The 14,109-nt window shown below is 33.8% G+C and overlaps 1 protein-coding gene across 1 annotated transcript; it reads right to left on the bottom strand.

Moving 5' to 3' along the window:
* Positions 1 to 9,955: 9,955 nt before the first annotated feature.
* LOC107818966 (large ribosomal subunit protein eL20-like) lies at positions 9,956 to 11,983 on the bottom strand. The gene is made up of 4 exons (XM_016645046.2): positions 11,849 to 11,983; positions 11,647 to 11,762; positions 11,452 to 11,515; positions 9,956 to 10,438 (listed from the first exon to the last, which is right to left on the bottom strand). Exons 1-4 carry the CDS (start codon positions 11,861 to 11,863, stop codon positions 10,097 to 10,099), a joined length of 537 nt encoding a protein of 178 aa, XP_016500532.1. The 5' UTR covers positions 11,864 to 11,983; the 3' UTR covers positions 9,956 to 10,096.
* Between the last annotated feature and the right edge of the window lie 2,126 nt (positions 11,984 to 14,109).

The following is a 14,109-nucleotide window of genomic DNA, read 5'->3' as shown; positions in this document are numbered from 1 at the left end:
AAAAAGGGCTTAAAGCTTGGAAAGGGTAAGAAACGTGTGTCATTCAAAAAGCAAAGGCTTAAAGCCTTAAAGCAATATAGAACTAATGTTTTGTTTATTCAAGCCAGGCATAGAAAACTTAAAGCCTTACGAACAGAGGCAGCCAGGAATTTCTCACGCACGGAAAAATTTTAGGGTTCATTATAACTCACTTATTCTTGAACTCAGGTATATAAAATTTCCTATTGTCAATTATCCTAAAGTAGTAACATGTAAGAATTGAATAGTTAATTCTCTTCTTCCTCTATATCAACAGTAAATTTCATGTTTAGGTGTGAAACTTTAAAATGGATTAAAATGCACTGGTTGCTGTAGAATCGATTGTTTGACGGGTATAAATTGGATTGAGGTCTACGTATTGGCTCAAGGAATTTTGAGGTGAGTTGATATAACCCTTTACTAAAGTGGTTTAACTCACAAAAGCACGCACACAAGGTGTTTGATGAATTGCATAAAAGAGTTAATATATACTTAATTGGAGTAGTAAGTGCCTATTAGCTTAGAATTATTTTCTAGCTAAAGTTTAGATGATTATTTGGATTTATGTGCATAAATTTTAGATTTTTATGTTATTCTTATATGCCATCTTCATGTTGAAAATTCATGAAGGATCAAGAATCTTTATAAATACTTTTGAATGTTTATTCCATTCTTATGTCATACTGTGACGATCCAAAGGGTCATCACTGTTTTCTTATCCATTCCGAGCTTCCGAGCCCTTGAAAACGTCATTTACAGTTGCCTCAATTTGCGTGCACAGTCCGGACACGTAGCCGGAAACTCAAATATGAAATTCTGTGAAAATTTGCTAAGTTTTGATATTAAAATGAATAAATTTTCGGTCAACATTTTAGGTAAACGGTCCCGGGAGGTCCATTGGAAAATATGGGACTTGGGCATATGCTCGGAATCAAATTCCGAGATCCCAGGCCCGAGAAATGAATTTTTGAGTAAAATTGATTTCTGAAAATATTTAAAGAAAATGGAAATGAAATTTGATTAGAAAGTGATGGTATCGGGCCCGTATTTTGGTTCTGACGCCCGGTACAGGTCTTATATATGGTTTAAGCACTTTCTATAAAGTTTGGTTGAAAACGGACGTCGTTTGACGTGTTTCGGACTCAAAATGGAAAATTTTGATGTTTTATGAAATTTGAAAGAATTCTTAGATTTTAAAGCTTAATTCGTGGTATATGACGTTATTTTGGCGATTTGATCGCACGGTTAAGTTCGTAGGATGTTGTTGAGTTATTGTATGTGTTTGGTTAGGAGCCCCGAGGGCTCGGGAGTGTTTCGGAGTGATTTCGGACGTAGGAAAATTGCAAAAAATTGCAGAAACAGTACCCATGAATAGTATCCCGTGAACAGTACCTATGAATAGTACTCCGTGTACAGTAATCGTGTACAGTATATATGAACAGTATCCCGTATACAGTACCCATGAACATTACCGTGAACAGTCCCATGAACAGTAAAAACGCGTGAACAATAACCTCGAAAATTCTGGACAGAATGTTAAGTTTTGAAAATAGGACGAACCCATTTTCCATTTTTACCAATTTGGAGCTCGGGGAGGCGATTTTCGGGAGATTTTCAAAAAAAAAACAATGGGGTAAGTGTTCTTAACTTAATTTTGGTTAGATTACCCGAATCTATTACTAGTTTTGGCATCTAATTGGTGATTTTAGTTGGAAAAATCTTGAAAACTCTCTTAGTTTAATTTGAAGATTTGAGGGTCGAGTTGATGTTGGATTTTGGTAAAATTGGTATGGTTGGACTCGTGGTTGGATGAAGTTTCATATTCCGTAATTTTTATCGGGTTCCGAGATGTGGGCCCCACTGGCTAATTTTTAGTGCAATTTCGGATTTTTAATGGAAAATGTAGAATTTCATATGGAATTAATTCCTATAATTTTTATTGAGTACGACGTATAGGCATGGTGACGAGTATCTATACGTTGGTGTCTAGCATGACCGTGAGTCCTTATATTGCGAATATTCGAATTTTGTTATATCTTCCATGATTAAATGATGACTTCTATATGTTGTGAAGGGCATGTGAAAGAAATGGTGATATTTAATATTTGAGGAGCGTTGGCTCAAGTTATAAAATGAATTACTAAGTAAGAAATGAAAGAAAGAGAAAGAATTATTGATTTATTCCCTTGCGGAGATAATTGTGAAATTGTTGATATATTCCTTGCCAGGAATTTTATTGTTAATTATTGTGCCCTTATTGGAATCCCCATTATTATCCAGTTTACTTCCTTGCCCCTTATCTGTGATTGTTGTTCGGGTGAGAAAGAGTGATAAAGCACGAAGGGTGATGCCGTGTATTGTTTGATATGGTGAGGAAAGAGTGTAAAGCACGAAGGGTGATGCCGTGCCGTACGATGTGTCATTCCGTACTGATATCTATTGATTATATTGTGAGGAAAGAGAGTAAAAGCACGAAGGGTGATGCCGTGTACAATTTTATTTTATATATTGCTTGGGTGAGGAAGAGAGTAAAAACACGAAGGGTGATGCCGTGCAGTTTATATTGATTCTTATGGTGAGGACGAGAGTAAAAGCACGAAGGGTGATGCCGTGCACTTGTACTTGATTTTTCCTGATTCTAATTGAGTTATGTTGTCATGTACGTTTATTTACTGATTTTCCGTTATTACTTGATTTTATTTCGATGTTATAGATTCTCTTACCCCATTTGCCTTGTGTTTGTTGCTTGGGTGAGGAAGAGTGTAAAGCACGAAGGGTGATGCTGTGTATTATTTGGTGAGAGAGTGTTAAAGCACGAGGGGTGATGCCGTGTATTGTTTTGGTGAGAGAGTGTTAAAACACGAAGGGTGATGCCGTGCACTTTCTGTTTGCTGTGTTTACTTGTTAGTAACAGTTCAAGTGTATTAACTGTTTAGATCCCTTTACTATTTTGGTGAGACAGTGTTGTATTTATTTCTTTCAGACCTTTATTTGTAGTACTCCTAGACAGTCTGTGAAGTTGTGACACCAGTCTTGGGTAGATTTGTTATGGATTGGTATTAGCAGTATTATTAAATCTTTACAATGCAGTCTTCTGCTTATTCAATTCTGTTGTTATCTAATTGTTGGCTCTTAACCGTTATCGGATTAAAAATGGAAATAAGGTAGATAGTTCAGTTGGTTGGCTTGCCTAGCTTTCACTAGTATGCGCCATCACGACTCCCGAGGATAAAAAATCCGGGTCGTGACACATGCCTTACATTTAAGGATACCAATGTGAGTATGTATAAATGATTTAGACTTGCAAAGTCACAAGAAGAAGTTTTAGAAAGAAAAGATTTTTAGGAGTATCCTTTATTCTGAGAAGGGGTCATTGTCCAGGCTTAGGGTCCTGACCAAGGCGTTGACTTCCTGAAACTACTTGTGCCAAAGTAGGGAGCACACAAGCCGAGGGTCTCGTTGCTGAGAATTTACTTAGCCATGCTAAGGTATGAGACATGAGCGCTGAGAACCATAAAGCGAGTGGCATCTCGTGGATTGAGCCTATTCGATCAGGTTGGGATCGAACCCGTGCCGATCACACGGTGACTGAGACAGAATTAAGTCAGGATAGTTGGAACTCCCAAAGTATAAAGTGAAGTATATTTTTTTTAAGAAAGAAAAAGAAAAAAATTCTTTTAGAATATTCAAAAACTGCTATTATGCAATTATTTAGAATTATTCTTATAAGCTTTATGTTTTACATGCATTTAGAACCTTTGCATATAATGTATATGTTATTAAAGTTTCGCCCCCTGTTGTTGAGACTCACTGAGTACAATGAATGGTACTGACGTTCTCTTTTGGGAACCTACGTTGGTCTGCGGTACAACGTAGGAACCGGATTTGCAGGCGAGCAGGCTACGAGTTAGGACTTCCTTCCCTTCCAGTGCTATTGGTGAGCTCCGGTTTTGTTCGTGGAGTATTCCTTAGAGTCATTTTTATTTAGCTATTTATTTGTTTACTTAGAGAACTGGCCAGAAAATCTCATGTCCTGAGCAGTGCGTCAGTTTATTAGTAGAGGCTTCATTGACATAGTCGTTGGGTTAAGATTCATATGTTTTTGATAATAACTTAGCAGTATTTCATTGGTTACTATGAATAAAGTTTTGGAGTTGATTTATGTAAATGTTTAAATTAATCAAAAGTATTTGGTTAGAGTATTGCCTTGTTGCATATAAAGTTTGGAGTTATAATAGATTTGATAAGCAGAGATGGTTCGCTCGATCATGTTTAGTAATCGAGTGTCGGTCCTGGCTTGTTCAGAAAATGGGTCGTGACATAAATGATATTGATGATTGTGACAATGAACACTTTACTCTTCTTAATGATGAAATGAATGATGAAAGTGATGATCTACATAATATAAATTCTATTATGTTTCTAGGGCCATCACTAAAAAGATAAAAATCAACTGATGATATTAGCACTAGCAATCAAGTAAGAAAGAGTAAGAAAAAATAGCTGCAACAATAATAAAAGAGGATATATACTTTCCCATAGAGTTTATGTCTAGTAAAAGCACTGGTACATCTCCTGCAGTTGATGAGACATCCATCGAGAAGTGTATTGGCATGTTGGAACAAATTTCTAATATTCTAGCAGGGAGTGAAATTTACTCTTTCACTATGAATATGCTCTGTATAAAAAATATTTCACTACTCTTTCACTATGAATATGCTCTGTATAAAAAATAACCGACAGATATATTTGGGAATGCCTAGTGATGAAGCTCGCAAGTCTTGGTTGGAGTTTAACTAGCAGTTATACCTTAAGAAAATTGGATAATGTATCATTGTGGTTGAATATTTTTATTGTTTCGTGTTCGATTATTGTGGTTGTATGTGTAATACTTTATTATGATTTTATATATAAACTTTATTTTGGTTTTATGTGTTAACTTTATTCATTGCTTCTTGTTTAGACGTTGTGGTTGTATCGCTAAACCTTTATTAAACTAAAGCTTCTGTTTGTTGAGCTTCTATTGTTATGCTTCGATTAAGCCTACTATTATTAAGTTTCAATTAACTTTTATATTGGTCGTTTCAGTTAACATCATGGCTATCTCTTACTATGATGTGTATAGTCACAGAGAATGTTTCAGTTAACTTCAATTAGCTTTTAGTTAGCATCACTTTATGTTTGTAAAGCTTCAGTTAATGTTATGTTTAGAAAGGTTTAGTTAACTTTATGTTTCCATTTTCAGTTAAATGGAGAGTTCTAACTTTAGCGACTTGGTAGATCCTTATCCAGATTATTCGTCGTACATCTAGTCGCTTTAGAAATGTATTTATTCAAGAGATATTAAGAGGAAACGAGACTCGTTGTTATGAAAATTTTCGATTGAAGGAGTCGGTTTTTGTTGATCTATCGAATGACTTAACTGAAATGTATGGGCTTAAACCCACACGCGAAATGTCTATACACGAGATGTTAGGCATGTTCTTGATGACTTGTGCACATGGAACTGGAAATCGATTGATACAGAAAATCTTTCAACATTCGGGAGAAACAATTCATAGACACTTTTATAGTTTTTTAAAGGCCATTTGTGAGCTTGCGAGAGATATTATAAGACCACATCCGAGTTATAATGATGATGTCGGAGCTCACAAGCCATGTAACGGTCGATATCTCCTTTTCTTTAGAGTAAGTAATAATTTTGCATAATTATTTTTTATTAAACTTATAACTTAACTTCTATAAGTATTACTAACTTAAGTTTTATATATATATATATATATATATATATATATATATATATATATATATATATATTTGTATATGTATATAGGAGTTATTGGAGTACTTGATGCCACACATGTTAAAGCAAAATTACCAAGAGGTCAAGAGATACCATATATTGGACGTAAAGATTATCCGACTCAAAATATTATTGTTGTCGTAGATTTTAATATGTGTATTACATTTGCATGAGCTGGGTGGGAATGGGCATCTCATGATAGTCGTATATTTGGTGAGACACTTCGTAGACCAGAACTCAATTTTTCATGTCCAATTGGGAATAAGTATTATCTAGTTGATTCAAGATATCTGCACACGAAGGGATACATAGCTCCGTACAAAGGAGATAATGTGAGTGATGGATATACATTATTCATGTAATTTCATATGTAAAAATTAAAAATTTAAAATAAAATATGAATAATAATATCCTATCCTCGCATATTTTCTAACTATTCTTGTAAGAAAAGAAATTATGAAAAAGACAAGAGAATGAAGCAAAGCCACAGTTGCACACGTCTTCGTCATATTCGCAAATGTGAAATATACATATGGGCTTGTGGAAAGAGACAATTAGAGATGAAAAGGAGTATAGTTGCATATGTGGAATCTATATACGCAAAGGTCGCATACATGGAACCTACATTTGCAAGTCCGAGTCATGAAGTCAAAAATGGAAGCAAAACAGTCATAGATACATGCGTGGAATCTATATTTGCAAAGGTCACATTCGCACACATGGAACCTACATATGCAAGACTAACTCATGAAGTCAAGAGTGAAGTACAAGTGCCATATTTACATATATTGAATCTACCTACACAAAGGTCACTTCACATACATGGAAGCTACATTTGCAAGACTAACTCATGAAGTCAAAAGTGAAGCACAAGTGCCATAGTTGCATATATAGAATCTACGTACACAAAGGTCACTTGGCATATATGGATTTCACATTCGCAAAAGTGGAACATGACAAAAGCTACTCATCTTTTCCTATAAAATAGCAAGCTCTCTTTGTATAAGGATATCCAATCTTTGTAAGACAAGAACTAGTCTTGGTCTTTCTTTCTTTTCTTTCCTTATAGTAAAAAATATTTCTAGTCTTCTAAATATCCTTTTTAGCTTTTCTTACTCCATAATAGAATAATTTCTTTTTGTTGGGATAGTTGATGAAGCTTGATATATTTCATAATATTATCTTAGTTTTTATATATTCTTGGCTTGAAACTTTTTATTTATATTTCATACTGTGCTGAAATGATGGTTTTTAATTACTCTATCATCACATCTACATATTTTATCTCTAAGTTATTCATATATTAATTTTGTAATTCTCGCGGAGCAAAATTAATATATAATAACTGATGAATAAATTAGTAGTGTGAAAGTAATTTTTCAGTAAACTATTATTCCAAGTCAGTAATCTTTCTTGCCTCAGTTTTAATTCTCACAGAGGAATTATTATAGGCAAGATTATTAATCCTTGGTAAAATTGTTCTCACAAAGTTTTTACTTTTTTTTAGTACAATTCAAGCAAGAAAAATATTTCGATTTAAACGTCACTAGTCTTAAGTTGATTAATTAATATAATTCTCATGGAGTGTTATTAATTTGGTTATTTCTTAGTGAGAAAAATATAATTGTATTAGAAATAAGCAATTACTCTTTAGAGAAATAAATGTAGAAATTGGGATTTTATTATAGCAATATTATCAAGTGAATTCAATGATTCCCAACTTTTTTTAAAAATTATAAATCTTCCAAAATTATTTATTTTGTTTAAGTAATTAACAAGTTTTAAACCTCACTTACTTTTCATCAATTTGATTCTCTCAAATAGTAGTTAAAATATTGCAAATTTGTAGCATAGATTATCTAGTCTCTGTGGGACGATATCTTAAAACTATATTAGAATTTGACAGAGTACGAGCAGGAAATTCCAATACACATTGGCCTCGTTAGTGAGATACCACCTAGCACAATTCCGCTGCGGTGCAACAAGAGAATTGTGAGAACCAAGAGGACGAATTGAAATATTTAACTATTTGTGTTCTTCTTGTAGAAATATTGTAGAGCGCATATTTAGGGTATGGAAAGCAAGATGGTCTATTTTGCGAGACATACCTTTCTATCACATTGACACTCAAAGAGACACCGTACTTGCTACTACGGCTATTCATAACTATATTAGAAAGAAATACAATATAGATGATGCATTCCGAGCAGCTGAGAATGAGAGATATGTTTCATCTGTTGATCCTGATGTTGGTACATCTTCGAATACTAATAACAATATAAATGCGGAAAATGTGAAAGAGTAAAGTGATCTTGTTTGAATGGGTCTTTGTGATTTAATTGCTAATAAAATTTGTGAAACTTAGATAAGTTGTTCCTAAGATTGAGCTCCCTGAGAAACGACAAATTGGACAAAGATAGGAAAATTGAAAAATTTTGGTCCAGTTCTTGGCCAGAAAAGAACTGGGACTTGTAACAAGATTTTGGAAAGCTAGTAAGAGCTTGTTGGCCTGTTTCATTCGAAATAGAAAGAGTAGAATCAATAAGAAAATGTGCTTTTCCATGCAGTTACTATGCACTTGTAAACAGACTGCTTTAAAGGGATTTGGAAACTTGATTTGTGTAGTTGTCGAATTTACTCCATTTATATATGCTCTTTCATATGGTTTAAGGCTCGATATATTAGATATTCTCTCAATTCCAATTTGTATGACATTATTTCTTTATTAGTCCGTACAAAAATAAACTTGAAATTTATGGAAGTTTACTTGATTGAAAGTGGTGAAAATGAGCATTCAAGAATTATGTTTATAAAAATTATCTGAAGTAATCAATTAATTAAATTGAAATAAATTAAAATATAAATTATTTTTTATTTGCATTAATTCAGAATTAAATATATTGTAGTAATCAGCTCCTTTATAATGTTAACAACTTTAAGGATATTTTTGTCTTTTTAACAGAAAAAGTGTTTACTAGCACTTGTTTATCAAACACTTCAACAACTTTTTTTAAGCTTCAACACTTTTATCCAAACATGTAACTGCTTATTTATAAAACAAGCTTCTAACACTTAAAAGCTACTTTTTTCCAGCTAGTCCAAATGGGCTCATAGCCCTTGAAAAATTACTCATAAATATAATTATTGACCTTATATATGAACAAATATTACCTAACCTTACTTAACCTTATATTTGAACAAATATTACTTAACCTTACGGATAAACATTAAATTATCATCAAACATTAGCTATAACTTACAAAATTTTAAAGGGATCTTTACACAAATAGTCGTCCATATTCATTATTTACATTTTCTAGCCATATACATAATTTATACATTGATTATACATAAATATACACATATAATACATAAATTATGCATATATTATATCTTCACTGGTTATTTTTTTGTTTAAGCAATTGGGTCGCGGCTATTTAGGTTAATTCTTCAATTTGAAACCGTAATCCAACATTCGTCATAAAAAAATCACTTAGCTCAAAAGTGATACTTAAATTGTGGTAAAGATTCACAATTTTTTTTTTTAAAAAAAAAGGAGGATTTTTTTTAAGTCCATCCCAATTTAGCAGGATGTGATTTTCCTTTCAATATGGACAGATTGTATCAATTGTCATTAACATATATTTTCTGTTCTTTTGTTCAAAATGTTTTGGGATATTTCTTTCTCTGTAAATTATGATTGAAGGCCGGTATTTGTTCATGTCACCGCACAGCTAGTAACAGGTGAAAAAACTAAAGTCACAAATATGACTTTGATTTTCTCCCTTAACAAATTAGTTATCCACACACAAAAAAAAATGGTATAACAAGTAGGAAGTATCCTTATCTGAACAAGAGTTAATAAAATGATTTAGACTTCACTTCCTAGTAAAGACCAACCATAATTTCCGGCTATCTTGATCACCTGGGACACACTCGAGGCATGTGTTTTTGTTTGCATTGTTATTTACTACTACTAAGAGAATTTAAATATTCGATAGCGAATTTAACGTAGCTAATGACCTATCAGGAAAGTGGTGGCATACTAATCAACCCTATGCATCAAGTTGATGACAAGTATCATCACAATACTACAACAGAATGGCAGAATCATCCTTGAGAGAACACAGAATCTAACTGAAACTGGTGAAGCAAACAATTTTTAAGGACTCGAAAAGACACAAAGGTTTTTGTTTAATGTCAAACTGGCCAACTAGTGCAACAAAATTTGCATAAATTCAAAGTTGCTTCTCAATTAACTTATGACCTAACATGTCACATGAACAAGTTGGGCCTGGTAGCCTTGTATGTTGTCTTGAGTTTCCTACTAGGTGGTCTGACTTTCTTGAACACCAATGGGAACTTGATTTTGGAGTCATGGAACTGCTTGGTGCTCTCCCGCTTACACAGCTTAGCTGGAATAGTGGCTGTCTTGATGATCTGGATGCAGTGATGGCGGACCCTGTGACGTGAAGCCATCTCAGTGTACATCTGTTCCACAGCTCCATTCAAAGTGGTATCTCGGTACTCCTTATACATGTTGTGGTACCCAGTTCTACTCTGATAACGCAACCATATACCGTAGTTCTTGATCTTAGTTGGATTCTTCTCAAAGATCTACAGACAAAAATAACATTTTAGTCAACCATTCAAGCAAGTCATATACAACTTCTAAAGTGAAGTTCCTGAAGCCCCATAACAGGGTTTTGAGTCCCCTGCCCTCTCTCTCCACCTTGACTCATCAATAACCACACATATATGATATACTAGCTCACATCCTCTACTACGAATCTTGTCCCCGACTTGCTTCCATCATTACACCCATCAAAGCAACTTGAACCCTCATCTCCAAGAGATTAACTAGAAGTGTAATATCACCTTCACCTTTATCATGCAAATTAGCAACAGTATATGTGTGAACATGTGTGTGTAGATAAGTAGCAACAGTATAATATGTTCTGGATTCTAAGAGCACCAAGCACCGTTAAGAAATTTGTAACTTCACAATTCAAAACCAAAGCATCCCTCTAGGCAAACTAGTGGACAGTACTCACAGGAGAGCTAGTGCTGTTGTAACTTGCAAGAGTAGGGATCTACGAAGCAACAATACAGTTTGCAATACGCACAGAGAGAAATGCTGGCCAGACACTGCTGTTATAAAATACATTGACAGAAAAAATGACAGTACTGAAAAAGTATGGTGAACAGAACACGAAACCAACAATTCCATCTAATAGGTAAAACATAATCAGCATGAAAGAAATATTATGGGCCACATTTGCAAGTTGCAACACAAAGCTTTCCAAACATAGGTCTTATGTAGTAGAAATAAAACTGCCTTCACAAGGTCAAAATCCAAATGCCATCATCTCATTCTAATTGGTAAGTCGATTGTTTAGAATACACCATTTCTATCCAGTAAGCTAGCATTTACATTTCCTATTTAACTGACTAAAAAGATGTATAACAAAGAGGCAATAGATACATGGTCAAGTACAAAATCATTTTGGGGAAAACAGACATTGAGGCGTAGTTGATGAATCATGATTCGTTAGTGCACTAAAAAAATACCAGAAATTCAGTAAAATCCTAATGATTCATCCATAAATACATAGATATCAAGATCATACCTCATTAATAGCTAGCATCTGGCCATTACTCTTCTTCACCTTCTTCAGTTTTCTCAAGTAGTACCTTTTTCCAACCAAATCAACCAACACATCACAATTCAATAATAATCATTTTCCAACACACATATTCAACTATCTAGTAATATGTTTATACTAAGACTGCGCTCATTACCAAAAATGAGTAGTTGTACTCACCAGAACTTGGATTTGGCACGGACCTCGTTGGTAGCCCAAAGCTTCATGCGGTAGATCTTTGGGTGCTCATCGTTCTCTGTTGGCAGAGCTCTCCCGACCACCTGGTACTGATGAAACTACCAAACAACAAACACACACACACAATTAGAGATATCAACTGAACCGCTATAAAAGGGAAAGAAAAGAAAGTTTAAAAGCTTACTTTGTAGGTCACCATTTTCTCTACGACCCTCTTCCTCTCTCCCTCTCTGGCTGCTCTGTGCTCCGTCTGTGGCTATGGAGACTAAAGAATTAGGGTTTTTGTTTGGATGCTTAGCGAAACCCATCGCGATTTGGGCTAAATGGAGCAGCCCAGACTTGACACAATATCTGGCCCAATACGTTTAAAAGTGATTTACGCAAATGCTCCTTTTTTTAGGGGAAGTGCACGGTTAACCACTAATAACACATGTATTATTTTTAAGCTACTGTTTAAAATATTTTTAGTCTTTAGCCACTGCTTTAATAAACTTTAACTACCCATACAAAAATACCCTTCTGCCATGTCCTTAACTTTTGAACTTAATTTCAGGACTACATGTCCTTAACTTTTGAACTTGGAACTCTAAGTTCAGGACTTCAGGACTACATGTCCTTAACTTTTGAACTCTAAGTTCAGGACTTCAGGACTACATGTCCTTAACTTTTGAACTTAACTTCAGAACTTCAGGACTACATGTCCTTAACTTTTGAACTTGTAACTATAAGTTCAGGACCAAGTGTCATTAACTTTTGAGTTTGTTAGTCTAAGTTCAGGACCTATTATCCTTAACTTTTGGGCTTCTTAGCCTAAGTTTATGACCTATTATCCTTAACTTTTGAGCTTGTTAGTCTAAGTTCAGGACTTTAGGACCTGTTGTCCTTAACTTTTGAACTTATAATTGTAAGTTCAGGACCTATTGTCCTTAACTTTTGGGCTTCTTAGCCTAAGTTCTGGACCAAACTTTTTTTTCTTGTACCCGTATAAAAACTAATATTCTCATCAAGGACATGACAGAATGTGCCCTGTTAATTAAAACTCGACACCAATACAATTATATGTATGCGTACACAAGCTCTGAATTTTGCTTATATAAACAATAGCTTGAAGATAATCAATACAGTAAAGTTTGAGTTCAAGAGCACAATTAATTATCAACAACAAAAAAGAAGAGAAAAGTGCTTTTTCTTGTCTTGAGAACTGAGAATTTCAACTTTGAAAAAAACTTTTGAATTTTGTTGCCGACGACGAAGCCATCTCAATCGGAGTTCCGAGTTCAGAGAAAAGCGAGGGTTTGAGAAGAAAAGCAATGGAAGAAAGGGTAAAAATGTCTTTTCATATTAATTTTAATAGAGTAGTGGCTATTTTTGATCAACATTAGAATTACTGGATAAAAAATAAATACCACCTTCAATAGTGGCTACCCACGCCATTTTTACCCTTTTTTTGCCACCATTTTTTGTCCCTATTTTCAAATGATGTACAAATATAGCTCTTAAAAAATTATTCTTTCGGACAATATTAGGCTCGGGTCTAAAATTTGCTCATCGTTGCTTAACTCATAAGCAAACATTAAATTATCATCAAACATTTGCTATAATTTACAAAATTTTAAACCATATTCCAACGTTTCTCATAATCAGTTTACTCAAAAGTGATCTTTAGATCGTGGTCTAAAAGATCCATAAATTGCAAAAAAAAAAAAGTTTATTTCTAAAAGTTTAGTAACCATTATGATCGATGTGCTTTTCCTTTCAATATGGACACACTGTATTAGTTGTGATTAACATATATTTTATGTTCTTTTGTTCAAAATGTTTTGAGATATTTCTTCGGTGTATATTTATATTATGAGTGAAGACCGATATTTGTTCGTTTCACCGCAGCTAGTAACTGTCGAATAAACTAAAGGAAAACTTACACAAATGTCCCAAATAAGTCTCAACTTATCAACCTCTAGCCATTAGTCATAGACTTACCAAAACTAGTCAAGCACATATAAAAATTGAAAAACCAAATAAATAAGGTTCTTTCTCTCAAAGAATCACATGCAAAAATCACCTTCCATATTTTTAAGCGTTATTAGCAACATTAGATGCAAGACGAAAAGGAGATTTCATGGATGAGGTAGCAAATAAGGCAGTGAAATACAAAAAAAATACGATATTCCAAAAATTTAAGCAAAAAGGAACTTTTTCAATGGGTATAGTTGAAATTCATTGAAAACATATGGATAAGTCATTATATAAAATTGAGGAAGATTGGAGATGATTTGGATTGGTTTTGTATCAAAATTCGTAATTAAATCGAGTTCAAAAAATTCTTCTGCGACACATGTATCAAACATGTATTACGCATGTATCTCACACACAAGTATACATGGATATACATGTGATACACAATTGATACAAATATGATACAATGTGATACACAAATGATACACA

Source organism: Nicotiana tabacum, chromosome 8 (assembly GCF_000715075.1).
Source record: "Nicotiana tabacum cultivar K326 chromosome 8, ASM71507v2, whole genome shotgun sequence".
Taxonomy (NCBI): domain Eukaryota; kingdom Viridiplantae; phylum Streptophyta; class Magnoliopsida; order Solanales; family Solanaceae; genus Nicotiana; species Nicotiana tabacum.
This window is presented reverse-complemented; position numbering and strand designations above follow the sequence as displayed.